Below are 15388 nucleotides of genomic sequence, written 5' to 3'. Positions count from 1 at the left end.
TACTGGGATTACAGGAATACAGAAGTGCAAAGGAGCCAAGACACAAGAAAAATGCGACATATCATCAATTACCTTTGTGTTACTAACCAATCTGAACCTTTGTTTCCCACTGTTGAAGTTCAGTATCCACAATTTGTTGCACCATGCATACAGAATGCACCCTGTTATTATGTATTCTAAAGTGGATGTGATGCCTCATCTCTGTCTAATTAACAACCCACTAGCTAATTTGTTTTCTCAGAAATATCACATTTTCTAGCAGTGAGCCACCTGGGGTTTAGCTAGTGGGTCAATAATTATGGGAAGGCATACATTTTTAAGTGTCCATAATCAAGTGTTGTGGAACAGGATTGACACTCAAATGGGGCAAACTCCCGAGGTCATTTCTGGGAACAGTGAAGCAACAAGAATCTAGGAATCGATCACAGTGCAGTACAGACACTTGGCACTAGCTTCTCTGACCTATCACTATTGGCCAGGAAATGTTATGCGTCTGAGAAGGATCCTAAAGATGGGAGAAAATCATTCAAAAAAATGGTTGCTGAAAGTCAGTGTGATTATAACAATTACAACATATCTTCATCTTCACTTAACCGTAATAGTGACCCAGGGATCCATCAAAATATTTTTATTGGGTAAATCTTTGGCCTCCTTGTCTCGAGAAACAATGGGTAAGTGCCTGGAGGTGGTCAGTGGTTTGTGAAGCAGCACCTGGAGTGGCTATAAAGGCCAATTCTAGAGTGACAGACTCTTCCACAGGTGCTGCAGAAAAATTGGTTGTCGTGGCTGTTACACAGTTGGCTCTCTCCTTGCGCTTCTGTCTTTTTTCCTGCCAACTGCTAAGTCTCTTCAACTCGCCATGCTTTAGCCCCGCCTTTATGGTTGCCCGCCAGCTCTGTCAATCGCTGGCAACTGACTCCCATGACTTGTGATCAATGTCACAGGACTTCATGTCGCGTTTGCAGATGTCTTTAAAGCGGAGACAAGGACAGCCGGTGGGTCTGGTACCAGTGACGAGCTCGCTGTACAATGTGTCTTTGGGGATCCTGCCATCTTCCTTGCGGCTCACATAGCCAAGCCATCTCAGGCGCCACTGGCTTAGTAGGGTGTATATGCTGGGGATGCTGGCCTCCTCGAGGACTTCTGTGTTGGAGATACGGTCCTGCCACCTGATGCCAAGGATTCTCCGGAGGCAACGAATATGGAATGAATTGAGACGTCGCTCTTGGCTGACATACGTTGTCCAGGCCTCGCTGCCATAGAGCAAGGTACTGAGGACACAGGCTTGATACACTTGGACTTTTGTGTTCTGTGTCAGTGCGCCATTTTCCCACACTCTCTTGGCCAGTCTGGACATAGCAGAGGAAGCCTTTCCCATGTGCTTGTTGAATTCTGCATCGAGAGACAGGTTACTGGTGATAGTTGAGCCTAGGTAGGTGAACTCTTGAACCACTTCCAGAGTGTGGTCGCCGATATTTATGGATGGGGCATTTCTGACGTCCTGTCCCATGATGTTCGTTTTCTTGAGGCTGATGGTTAGGCCAAAGTCAGTGCAGGCAGCCGCAATCCTGTCGCTGAGTCTCTGCAGACACTCTTCAGTGTGAGATGTTAATGCAGCATCGTCAGCAAAGAGGAGTTCCCTGATGAGGACTTTCCGTACTTTGGTCTTCGCTCTTAGACGGGTAAGGTTAAACAACCTGCCACCTGATCCTGTGTGGAGGAAAATTCCTTCTTCTGAAGACTTGAACGCATGTGAGAGCAGCAGGGAGAAGAAGATCCCAAACAGTGTAGGTGCAAGAAAACGAGACGCTAAAGAATGAAAGTAATTGGTAGAAAAAAGCAGAAGTGACATGAGAAAAGCTTTTTCATGCAGTGAGTGGTTAAGGTCTGGAATGCACTACCTGAGAGTGTGGTGGAGGCAGATTCAATCGAGGCATTCAGGAGGAAATTGGACAGCGAACCAAAAAGGAAGATTGCCCTGTTTCACGCCACTCAGGATAGGAAAGGGGTCTGATGAGGTGCCGCTATGCTGAATTGTGCCTTTCATATTGTCATGGAATGATACTAAGTATCTCATTCCATGACAATTGGGTAAATACATATTTCTAAAGGTAACAAGAACAACAATGTCAGAAAGTACCTAAAATAAAAGCAAAATACTGCAAATGTTGGAAATCTGAAATAAAACAGTAAGTGCTGGAAATACACAGCTGGTCTGATAGCATCTGTGGAGAGAGAAACAGAGTTAACGTTTCAGGTTGACGTTTTGTCAGAACATTAAGCTGTGGTTCTCTCCACAGATGCTGTCAGACCTGCTGTGTATTTCCACCACTTTCTGTTTTTATGTTTATTTATTTATTTAGAGATACAGCACTGAAACAGGCCCTTTGGCCCACCAAGTCTGTGCAGACCATCAACCACCCGTTTATACTAATCCTACATTAATCCCATATTTCTACCACATCCCCACAATTCCCCTACGACCTACCTATACTAGGTATATACTATACTAGGGACAATTTATAATGGCCAATTTACCTATCAACCTGCAAGTCTTTGGCTGTGGGAGGAAACCGGAGCACCCGGCAAAAACCCACGCAGACACAGGAAGAACTTGCAAACTCCACACAGGCAGTACCCAGAATCGAACCCGGGTCGCTGGAGCTGTGAGGCTGCGGTGCTAACCACTGCGCCACTGTGCTGCCCACAGGTTGGTAAATACCTGCTGTTTTCATGCTCCTTTCCCATTAAATCTGTTGTATCTAATTATTAAAGCTTATCTCTAATGGTAATTCTGGTGAAATATTGCATTTTTCTGTGTTATATACTTTTTCTTTAAAAATTGTGGAACAGAATCATAGATTAGTTACAACACAGAAGGAGGCCATTTGGCCCGATGTGTCTGTGCATGCTGTTTGCAAGAGCAACTCAGCTAATCCTACTCCCGTGTCCCTACCCCGTAGCCCCTTGCAAATTTTCTCTTTTCAGTTGCTTATCCAATTCCCTTTTGAAAGCCCTGATTTTATCTGTCTCCACCACATTCACAGGCAGTGCATTCCAGGTCCTAACTACTCGCCGCGTGAAAAAAGTTCTTCCTCATGTCGCCGCTGGTTCTTTTGCCAATCGCATTAAATCAGTGCCTCTGGTTTTCGACCCTTGTGCCAATGTTAATGAAACTAAAAACATATTTAATGTGTTTAACAAAAAAGAACTTTTTAATTAAAAAAATATTCTCAGCACTAGGGGCATGTGATTGTGGCACAGTGGTTACCGATTAACAAGATAATAAACAGCAGAGTATCAGTTTCTTCTCCATACCTTGGACTATTAAATTGACAAATGCCTCGCTGGGTCCAGTAAAATCTGGAGGATTGTTTATATCACAGGAATACATGCCCGTGTCTGACGCCTTGGTGTTTAGAATTTTAATGGATGCAACTCCATTTATTGGCTCCTGGTCAATCAGTTTGATACGATTAGCTTGAGGCCCAAGCGTGTAAGTTTTTCCATCAGTATAGTAAAGGATCTAAGTAGATAGAAATGTGTTAGAAATTTATCTATTGAAAAAAATGAATGATAATAATCTTAAGGAACTAAGTCTGAGCTGCGCACTTGTGATATCACTAGGCAATGTATTTCCCATGCCTGTCAGGTTAAGGAATCCTCTACTCCTAAGTAATCACATAGCAGTCTAAAGCTTTCCCTTTGATTGTCATTCCTCTTTGTAAGGATTTACCAGCCCTCTATGTAATAGTTTTCCATGGTACAGTGAGATTGCAAACTCCAGTGGGGTAGGAACTACTCTTGTCCCTTTTAGTGGAGTGCACTCCAAGCTGCTGTACTGCCCATAAAGAAATGTCTTCATTACGACTGAATTATTCTCAGGCTGCATCAGCTTTGAAACTATAACATATCACTGAAATAATCAGAGTTTGAGTGTCATATCCTCAGAGAGGCCAAATCACCCTCACTGTAACTGTAAACATCTCATCTGAAACCATTGGCAGAATTTTAGCTGCCAAGGTGGGGGCAGGGGGAGGGGGACAGATTCGGGTGCAGGCAGGGGGTTAAATCCTCAAAAGGTATCGGTGGGTAGGAAACCCAACATGATCCTGCCCACATCCAGGTTTCACCAGGCAAGCAGGAAACCCCCAAGAAGCCATCAGATCATTGATTTAAATATTGAAATAATCAATTAATTGAGTGTTTAACTCTGAATTCTGGCTTTAACAGTCAATGAATGGGTTTCCTGAGCTGTGTGGAACTTGCCAGCGTCAACAATGTGAGAACACAGTGGGAAGTCATTGATTAATGAAAGTAACAGGCTGGAAACCCTTTAAACAGTGAAACTACGGAGCTGCTGGGCTACCTACGTGAAAGGCTTGTGCTCACAGCACTTGTTCTGCTAGTGTGCTTTCACTGCTTCACAGGTGATTTCTAACTTTTTGGAAGCCGTTCACCTACATTGGACTGTATTCATCTTGAATTGACCTTTCCTGCTGTCAGCCTTCACTGTAGCATGGGAGCATCTCCACTCTAGAACAAGAGGTGCAGCACCAGCAACGCCAACAGCTCAAGGACCAGCAGGAGTAACACCGCTGCTGCCCCGCCCCCTTAAAAGCAGGTCTGTTATGTTACAATTCCACTCTATTTCTCACTGATATAAACACAAATATTATTGTCCCATAATACCCACAAAAGTGTCATAGGGACCTAAGAATAGGATCAGGAGTAAACCATTTAGTTTAGAGATACAGCACTGAAACAGGCCCTTCGGCCCACCGAGTCTGTGCCGACCATCAACCACCCATTTATACTAATCCTACACTAATCCCATATTCCTACCACATCCCCACCTGTCCCTATATTTCCCTACCACCTACCTATACTAGGGGCAATTTATAATGGCCAATTAACCTATCAACCTGCAAGTCTTTGACATGTGGGAGGAAACCGGAGCACCCGGAGGAAACCCACGCAGACACAGGGAGAACTTGCAAACTCCGCACAGGCAGTACCCAGAATCGAACCCGGGTCCCTGGAGCTGTGAGGCTGCGATGCTAACCACTGCGCCACTGTGCCGCTCTTCAAGAGGAAAATTGGTAGAAGACGAGATTTTAAACCGAGGTCACAGATGTTTAGCATCCCCGTGGCACTATTTTAAAGGGAACAGGAAGTTCTCCTGGCCAAAATTCCTACCTCAACCGCAACCCCAGCAAAAAGGAGAAGTCAGGATTTAAATCTCTCCACTTGGCAGAAATCTGGTGCAGCGGAAATTAAACCAAACCAGTCCATTTACTGTTCTTTTTCCACCCGGCGGTTATCTTAAAACAGGAGGCTGAGATGCCCACCAGACTCATGCAGGAGCCTCATAAATGTATCCTAATCAGGGTCCTATCCGTAGACAGGACCCCAAAGTCATCTTGGGCAGAGCAGCCATTGTGGCTTCTCCACTCAGTAGACATTGATGGGCTAGAGTGGAGACCCTCCGAGGTAAGTAAATTGTTGTGGGGCCAAGATGATCAGTAGAGCTCCTTTGGATTCCACAAAAATAGACTGAGCAGCTGCCACCCTGTGTTCCCCCTCCTCCCCCCCACTTCCCCTTTCCACATTTGTGAAACCCTCCTGAGCACCACAACCCCACTCCTGGTGCTTTAAATTGCTTTTAGCTGGACGGCCTCTGGGACACCTGATATTGCTCCAGCCCAAGTCTGGTGAGCTGCCACTGAGGGACAGGCAGGGAGCAGCCTTCATTCAAACGAAGTTCAGCCATGACAATGGACTGGGTCTCCACTGCACCTGCCAGATGGTCTTCCTGCTTATTGCAATGGCTGACCACAAAAACTTAAAATTCTCCCCAGAGTAACTGGTCGTTCACCTTTTGTTTGTGGAATCCTGCTGTGTACAAAATGGTTGTTGCTTTTGCCTACATAACAATCACTACACTTCAATGTAACTCGCTGTATGTCAAATGCTTTGATATGAAAGAAGGAACCTGCATTTATATAGTGCCTTGCAGCCAATGCAGTATTTTCTCACTGTTATCATGTAGAAAAATTGTGCACTACAAAATCCTACAAATAGCAATGTGATAATGTCCAGAAATTTAGTGATGTTGGTTGAGGGATAAATATTGGTCAGCACACCAGGGAGAATTCCCCTGCTTGTCTTCAAAATAATGCTATGGGATCTTAATATCTACCTCGGTTTAACATTTCATCAGAAAGACGGTACCTTTGACAGTGCAGCACTCCCTCAGTACCGCACTCAAGAGTCAGCCTGGATATTGTGCTCAACTTTCTAGAGTGGGCTTGAACCCATCAACCTTTTAACAGAGATGTGACAGTGCTACCAACTGAGCCAGGTCTGACTCCTATGATTGAAAAGCCACACTACATAAAATTCTTTCCTTCATTTAGGCTGGAGAATGGTTTATAAGCAGGAAATGAGGGCATTTTGAAATGTAGAGAAATGGGGCACTACCAACTCTTACCTTCTCTGATTGAGCATCTGCTTTTGGCCCTGCTGTAAAGCGCCATTCAAGGGAAAACATGGACCCAACATACGTTCTGTAAGTGCAGTCAAGTGTGGCATTGTTGCCAATGTTCACGACCACATTTGGCTCATCTGTTGTTACAGATATAGACTGTACTGCATCTGTAAAAGTAAATTGGAAACATTATATTTCAGAGTAGGTCTTTTAAAAATAAATCATTCTTGTGATGCCAGTGTCGCTAGCAAAGCCAACATATATTGCTCATCCTCATTCCCCTGAGAAGCTGGTGGTAGTAATGTGCCTGTTGAACAACTGCAGTGCATGTGGTATTCTTCATTGCAGTTTAAGACAACTGAGTGGCTTGCTTACCGGTAAAGAATTATAGGTTTCCTTCCCTAAAGAGCATGAGTGAATCAGTTGGATTTTTATGACAATTCGACAACTCATGCTTTCTTTTTACAGATGCTAGTTTTTTATTCCCCTAGATTTTTTAAACTGAATTCAAAAATACTCAGGTTACTATGATGAGATTGGAACTCATGGGTTTATACCATACAAATGTAATACTAAGTACTTCCTTAATAAAGGTATTCTAAGTAGTCAAGAGAGCTTACAATATGTGGGCCATCAAGAAAGACAATCAAAGAGACCCAATATTTGATAATTCCCATGCCTTCAAAACAATTTGAGGAAAATGTACCACATACATGTACAGCTTATTATCTTTCTTGTCACCAATGGAAACACCAATAATAATCAGCCATGTTTAGAATTCTGAGTTCTTCCATTTTCAGAGACAAATCAATGGCAAAGTCTCTGTTGTTTGTGAAGCTGGTTTCAAGCTCAATTTCCACTCATTTAAACCACAGAACCAAGTGTAGCAATTTATCCATGATCCTGGTTAAGATCTGCCATCATTTTGAGATCCAGTGCATGGAACAGGTGCATTGACCAGATGGCTACCATGAGCTTCCCTTCACCCTCTCTACTCAGCCATCAAGGGTCAGATAACCACACCATTTAGGTCAGGGCTGCATCACTCATTCCAATGCGATTACTAGGAATCGGACATACACATTATTTAACATATCCTATTTAAATTATCAGGAACTGGACATATTGATCTTGGATTTGGATGTCTTCCACTTGCTGGGTGCCAGCTGTCACATCATTTTATGAATTAAAATCAATCTGTAATGCAGAAATTCCAGCCGTGATTGGTTACTGAACCATTATAGCACAGAACCTTGCAGCAATTTGCTAACTACACAAATCTCTCATTGTCCTCAGTCTTGAAGCAGCAAATCAGTATCCCATTTCTTAGCAACCATTGCTTAGTTGTGACTTAGAGCTTATTTCTTAGTACTCAGTTTTGACAGAAGAATGGAGAGGTGTCTGCCCTTCATGTACAATATATGGAAGCAGTGAAGCATTGCATACCGATGGCATCATGTGAAGTGGCTCACAGTTGATGGAAAAATGGATTTTAAAAATCTTCCTTTAAAGTTATTTGATTGGCAGAAATGAATGCAGTTGCAACTTCACCTGGATTTTTTATTCTGGATTTGAAATTCATAACAAAATCAGATGAATGAAGCTCGTCAGTAAATTATTTGTATTTCTTCTTGTGATGTGCACGATGCTGGCAAAGCCCAATCTACTGCCCATTCCTAGTTGCCCTGAAAAGGTGGTGATGGGCCTTTTTAAACTGCTGCAGCCTTTGATCTGAATCTTACAGAGTACAAGCCCTCCTGTGATCTCAATATAGAATCCAAGAGGGAGCAAATTTTAACCTAAGCAGATTGGTGGTAAACAGGCTCAATAAAATCGACCGTCTGTTTAACAGGCTATCAAATTTTACTTTCCACCAGGCGTCTTTTAAAGCAAGCAGCCAATCTGATCACACCAGTTTCCATCAGTTGGTTTAGGTTGAAAGGGCCATCCTTCCCCAACTGTTTTTTAAATGAGTCTAATGGCCTTGGGTTAGTGATGTTTTGTTGCATGACTGTCCTGTGTAAACATTGTGGGTATCTTTATATTAACACAACCCAGCCTATATTTTTTTAAACACTATGTTCCTTGGTGCTTTGACTGTAAGCTACCAGTTCCCTCTGTTACACTGTGGAACAGGCTAACTAATTCCCTTAGCATTGTCCGTGAGAACAGATATTGATATCCTCATGCACACACTGATGAAGGTATGACCAAGTGGTATGGGACATTATGTAGATCTTACTATGATTTTTGCATATGGGATCTGGTCTTAGCTACACTGTAGTGTGCAGTCATTCTGTATTGTATAAATGTGAAGTTTGGGGAACTTAATTGCCAAAAATTAATAGTAAGAAATGTAGGCCCATATCCCAACACCAACACCTGTAATTCTCACCGATTCCATTGTGGTTGGGACTGACATCTTAGGGATCAGGTGAAGATGAATTTATTCCCAGTTTGTGAGATTGTCCAATCCCCCTCAGCTACATTACATAATCATTCTCAGGCATCCAGTATTCTATGTGCTATTCACTCATTGCTGGTCAGTTTCCTGTGAGTTCATATCCCTTGAGCTATTTCAAAAAACCTTCAACTCACTGATAAGTGTGTAAATAATGCCCTATTTATACAGTGGAACAGAACCATGCTATCTGTGTCTCGCTTCAAATATAATCTCCCTTTCACATTCAGTCATGTTTTCACAAGCACAGCAACCTGGGGATATTCCATAGACTGAGAATGCATTTCACAATGTGATATTCCCTGTAAAGCTAGTTTGTTCTCCCAATGGCTCAGTGGGTAAATTAAACTCCTTTTGTATTGGGTTAAGTGCAATGGCACCTCCAAAGTTTCATGATGCTTGCATGTTGTAAAGTAGCAGCACAAGAACAGGTCACACCAGCAGCACCAGCATGATCACACCAGCAGCACCAGCACAGGTCACATGAGCCACACTAGCACCGTCACAACAGCAGCATGAGTGGAGGTCACACCAGCAGGACTCGTGCAGATCACACCAGCAGCATCAGCAGAGGTCACACCAGCAGGATTAGTGCAGGTCACACCAGCAGCAACAGCAGAGGTCACACCAGCAGCATCAGCAGAGGTCACACCAGCAGGACTAGTGCAGGTCACACCAGCAGCACTAGCGTAAGTCACATGAGCAGCACCAGCACGATCACACCAGCAGCATGAGCAGAGGTCACACCAGCAGCACTAGCATAAGTCACATGAGCAGCACTAGCACGATCACACCAGCAGCATGAGTAGAGGTCACACCAGCAGCACTAGCACAGGTCTCACCAGCAGGACTAACATGGGTCTCACCAACATGGGTCTCACTAGCAGCACTAACATGGCATTATATAAGCAGCTTTGTTATCTAGTTAAGTGTACAAGTCAGGAAGATGCCTTTTTCCTCAGCTGAATTATGCAAAAATAGACTATTTGATCAGAACACCCATGGGCTACAAATAATCAGCCATGATCCCCATTCCTAATCAGTGCCCTTTGGCGCTTGCTGGGAAGTACACATTGGGATTGGGAAGTACATTCAGGACTGGGTGTAACTCTCACCTCTCTTCACACACACAATATCCTATCAGTATTTACTGCCTGGACTCACATATGCAGAAGGATCGGTTGGGTAGGTATTGGAAGGCAGGCCTTACCCATCTCCCCCAGTATGAGTCACTACTTTCAGGTAAGGAAGAGAGAAAATTGGAAGACAGAAGTAAGATCTGCCATTGCATCGAGAATGTGGTAATGTAACCTGAACTCAGCACTGCAGCTGAGTGTTGGTGAGATACAGTGTTACTTTCACTGACAGTCACAGTCAGATTCATACTGGAATTGTTTCACAGAGGGAGTATTTTCATTTATTTTATTTTATTTTTATTTAGAGATACAGCACTGAAACAGGCCCTTCGGTCCACCAAGTCTGTATCGACCATCAACCACCCATTTATACTAATCCTACATTAATCCCATATTCCTACCACATCCCCACCTTCCCTCAATTCCCCTACCACTTTCTTATAGAGAATGGCTCTCTGGTTAAATCTGTGCTGTTGAACACTGACTGAAGGGCACTCCACTTTAATGACATAGCAAGTAGACTCTGCAGTCAACAGCAGGATGTGTCCCAATTCTGCCAGGCAAAATTCTGCACTAAAAATTTTTATAGCAGTTCTGGTTAAGCAGAGACATTTCCACCCCTCAGTATTCTAGTTAGTCACAGTCTTTGGTGCTGAGGTAAATAATTAATGGCACTGGAGTTCCCTAATAGCTCAGTATGGTACTGTGGCATACAGACCAAGACCCCAGACTCAACTCCTGGGCTGTGCAGAGTGAGTGATCTTAGAATGGTAGAGAGTGAGGACGATGCAAGAGAGCTCCTCATCGGGGTGTCAAGGAGAACCACGTCATAACTGATTAACTGAAATGTAGTCACTATTGCTATACAGACAAATTAGCTTTAGTGTAGTTGGACCAGGTCCCCAGGCCCTTTGGAAACTACAAATACATTGACTGAAGAGAGGATTGCTCTCCCATGGAATGCTCCCCACAGAACAACAACCTACCAATACCATCTATGCTCACACTTGAAGGTAACAATTGGAATGGGGTTTGGATGGCCTGCCAGCCCCTCTTCTGGAACCACAGCCTACCATAAGGCATGATCTACTGGAGAGAAGGTGCAGATTTAAATGGGGCGATTTGCTAGTGCTATTGGGGAGGGTTTAAACTAACTTGGCAGGGGCATTGGAACCAAGAGGAAATATCAGAGAGGAATATCAAGGTGCACAGAATACTAGGAGAGATAGATAGTACTAGAGTAAGTAATTAGGTGAGGTCAGGGCAAGGGAGAAAGTAATGAAGTCTAATTTTTTTTAAAATTCATTTATGGGATGTGGGCTTCGCTGGCTAGGCCAGCATTTATTGCCCATTCCTAAGTTCCCTTCAGAAGGTGGTGGTGAGCTGCCTTCTTGAACCGCTACAGTCCATGTGAGGTAGATACACCCACAGTGCTGTTAGGAAGGGAGTTCCAGGATTTTGACCCAGCGACAGTGAAGGAACGACAATATAGTTCCAAGTCAGGATGGTGTGTGACTTGGAGGGAAACTTGCAGGTGGTGGTGTTTCCATGCATTTGCTGCTCTTCACCTTCTAGTTGGTAGAGGTCATGGGTTTGGAAGGTGCTGTCGAAGGAGCCTTGGTGCGTTGCTACAGTGCATCTTGTAGATGGCACACACTGCTGCCACTGTGCGTCAGTAGCGGAGGGAGTGAATGTTTGTGGATGGTGTGCCAATCAAGTGGGCTGCTTTGTTCAGAATGGTGTCGAGCTTCTTGAGTGTTGTTGGAACTGCACACATCCAGGCAAGTGGAGAGTATTCCATCACACTCCTGACTTGTGCCTTGTAGATGGTGGACAGGCTTTGGGGAGTCAGGAGATGAGTTGCTCACTGCAGGATTCCCAGCCTTGGACCTGCTCTAGTAGCCACGGTAGTTATATGGCTACTCCAGTTCAGTTTCTGGTCAATGGTAGCCCCTAGGATGTTGATAGTGGGGGATTCAACGATGGTAATGCCATCGAATGTCAAGGGGAGATGGTTAGATTCTCTCGTTGGAGATGGTCATTGCCTGGCACTTGTGTGGCACGAATGTTACTTGCCACGTATCAGCCCAAGCCTGGATATTGTCCAGGTCTTGCTGCATTTCTACACGGACTGCTTCAGTATTTGAGGAGTCACGAATGGTGCTGAACATTGTGCAATCATCAGCGAACATCCCCACTTCTGACCTTATGATTGAAGGAAGATCATTGATGAAGCAGCTGAAGATGGTTGGGCCTAGGGTTAATGTGCATGTATGTGAATGCACAGAGTGTTGTTAATAAGATTGGTGAGTTACAGGCACAGATTGACATGTGGAAATATGATATTGTGGCTATAACAGAGACCTAGCTCAAGGAAGGGCAGAACTGGCTGTTAAATATTCCTGGATACAAGATGTTCAGGAAAGATAGAAAAGGAAGAAAAGGGGGAGGAGTGGCAGTATTGATTAAGGACAGCATTGCAGTGCTGGAGAAAGAGGATATCTCTGAGGGGTCAAGGACGGAATCTATTTGGTTAGAGCTAAGGAACAATAAAAGTGCAATTACATTGCTCGCCGTTGTCTATAGGCTGCCAACTAGTGGAAAGGATGTAGAGGAACAAATTTGCAAGAGATGTATTAAAGAGAGATGCAAGAATTATAGAGTAGTTATAATGGGGAACTTTAATTATCCACATATGGACTGGGATAGTAGCAGTGTAAAGGGCAGAGAGGGACAAGAGTTCCTAGGGCGTGTTCAGGAAAATTTTCTACAGCAGTATATTTCCAGTCCAACAAGAGGGGAGGCACTGTTGGACCTGGTTCTTGGGAATGAGGTGGGCCAAGTAGATAAAATATCAGTAGGAGAACCTTTAGGGGACAGTGATCATTGTATCATAAGGTTTAGGGTGGTTATGGAAAAGAACAAAGAACAATCTAGAGTAAGAATAATTAACTAGGGGAAAGCCAACTTTAATGGGGTAAGAATGGTTTTGGGCCAAATAAATTGGAATCAAAGGTTGGCAGGAAAAACAGTAGCTGAACAATGGCTACCTTCAAAGATAGGATAGTTCGGGCACAGTCAAGGTATATTCCCTTGAAGGATAAAGGTAGGGTAAATAAATCCAGAGCTCCCTGGATGACAAAAGAGATAGAGACGAAGATGAAGAAGAAAAAGTGACAGACGTCAGGTAGATAATGCAATGAAGAACCAGGCTGAATATAGAAGGTTCAGAGGGGAAGTGAAACAGCAAATAAGAGAAGCAAAGAGAGAGTATAAAAAGAGACTGGCAGCTAACACAAAAGGGAATCCCAAAGTCTTCTGTAGACATATAAATAGTAAAAGCGTAGTAAAAGGTGGAGTGGGGCCGATTAGGGACCAAAAGGGGGATTTACACATGGAGGCAGGGAGTAATAGCTGAGGTATTAAATGAATACTTTTCATCTGTCTTTACCAAGGAAGAAAACACTACCCAGGCCACAGTAAAAGAGGAGGTAATTAATATACTAGAAGGTTGTAAAATTGATAAGGAGGACGTATTAGATAGGCTGTCTATACTTAATGTGGATAAAGCACCAGGACCGGATGAGATGCATCCAAGGATACTGAGGGAAGAGAGAGTGGAAATTGCGAAGGCATTGGCCATAATTTTCCAGTCTTCCTTATACTCAGGGTTGGTGTCAGAGGACTGAACAATTCCAAATGTTACAAACTTGTTCAAAAAAGTTTTAAAGATAAGCCCAACAACTATAGGCCAGTCAGTTTAACTTTTGTGGTGGGGAAACTTTGAGAAACAATAATTCAGGACCAAACTAATACTCACATGGACAAATGTGGGTTAGTTAAGGAAGGCCAGCATGGATTTGTTAAGAGAAAATCATGTTTAACTCACTTCCTGGAATTTTTTGAAGAGGTAACAGAGAGGGTTGATGAGGGCAATGCTGTGGATGTGGTGTACATGGACTTCAAAAAGGGATTTGATACAATGCCACACAACAGATTGTGAGCAAAATTATAGTTCATGGAATAAAAGGGACAATAGCAATATAAATACAAAATTGGCTGAGTGACAGGAAACAAAGAGTAATGGTTAATGGATGTTTTTCAGGCTGGAGGAAGGTCTGTAATGGAGTTTGCCAGGGGTCAGTTTGGGACCCTTGCTCTTCCAGATATATATTAATGACCTGGGTCTTGGTGTACAGGGCACAATTTCAAAGTTTGCAGATGATATGAAACCTAGAACCATTGTGAACTGTGAAGAGAATAGTGTAGAACTTTAATAGGACAGAGACAAGTTGGTGGAATGGTCAGACAAGTGGCAGATTAAGTTCCATGTGGAGAAATGTGAAGTCATTCATTTTGGTAGGAAGAACATGAAGAGACAATATAACATAAAAGGTACGACTCTAAAGGGGTGCAAGAGCAGAGGGACCTGGGTGTATATGTGCATAAGCCATTCAAGGTGGCAGGACAGGTTGAGAGATCAGTTGGTAAAGCATATAGTATCCTAGGCTTTATTGCTCGGGATATAGCGTGCAAGAGCAAGGAGATTATGTTCAACTTGTAGAAGACACTAATTCGGCCTCAGCTGGAGTATTGCGTCCAGTTCTAGGCGCCGCACTTTAGGAAAGATGTGAAGACATTGGAGACAGTACAAGAAAAGATTCACGAGGATGGTTCCAGGGATGAGGAACTTCAGTTGCGTAGATGAATTGGAGAAGTTGGGACAGTTTTTCTTGGATAAGAGAAGGCTGAGAGGAGATTTGATAGAGGTATTCAAAATCATGATGTGTCTGGACAGAGTGGATAGGGAAAAATTGTTCCCACTCATGAAAGGATCGAGAACGAGAGGGCACAGATTTCAAGTGATTTGCAAAAGAAACAAAAGTGACATGAGGAAAAACTTCTTCACGCAGCGAGAGGTTGGGATCTGGAATGTACTGCCTGAGAGTGTGGTGGAGGCAGGTTCAATCGAGGCATTCAAAAGTGAATTAGATTGTTATCTGAAAAGGAAGAATGTGCAGAGTTATGGGGAGAAGCCCGGGGAATGGCTTTCGGTGAATTGCTCATTTGGAGAGCCGGTGCAGACACAATGGGCTGAATGGCCTCCTTCTGTGCTGTAACAATTCTGTGCTTCTGTGATTCTTTGGAAACAGAAAACAATGAATAATTTCCTGAATGCTATTGGATGAGAAGAAGAAATTAAGGGCTTTGTGTGCTCTATTATTTGGGTGATGCTCATGTGTCTGAACATGCAAGCTAGTGAGTGTATGGATTAGCAGAATACTGGGGACAATCATTTCA

General features: G+C 43.5%; 1 protein-coding gene across 1 annotated transcript in view; it reads right to left on the bottom strand.

Annotated features, from left to right (window-relative positions):
* The window catches only part of LOC137381616 (V-set and immunoglobulin domain-containing protein 2-like), a 49591-nt gene that overhangs the window by 31530 nt on the left and 2673 nt on the right, over window positions 1-15388 (bottom strand). Inside the window, exons 2-3 of the mRNA XM_068054323.1 lie at window positions 6494-6657; window positions 3319-3526 (exon numbers count right to left, since the gene is read on the bottom strand). Coding sequence (XP_067910424.1) covers window positions 3319-3526; window positions 6494-6657 — 372 coding nt within the window. The remainder of the gene's footprint in view (window positions 1-3318; window positions 3527-6493; window positions 6658-15388) is intronic.

Source organism: Heterodontus francisci, chromosome 22, assembly GCF_036365525.1.
Source record: "Heterodontus francisci isolate sHetFra1 chromosome 22, sHetFra1.hap1, whole genome shotgun sequence".
Taxonomy (NCBI): domain Eukaryota; kingdom Metazoa; phylum Chordata; class Chondrichthyes; order Heterodontiformes; family Heterodontidae; genus Heterodontus; species Heterodontus francisci.
Note: the sequence above shows the minus strand (reverse complement) of the source record. Positions and strands in the feature narration are given on the sequence as shown.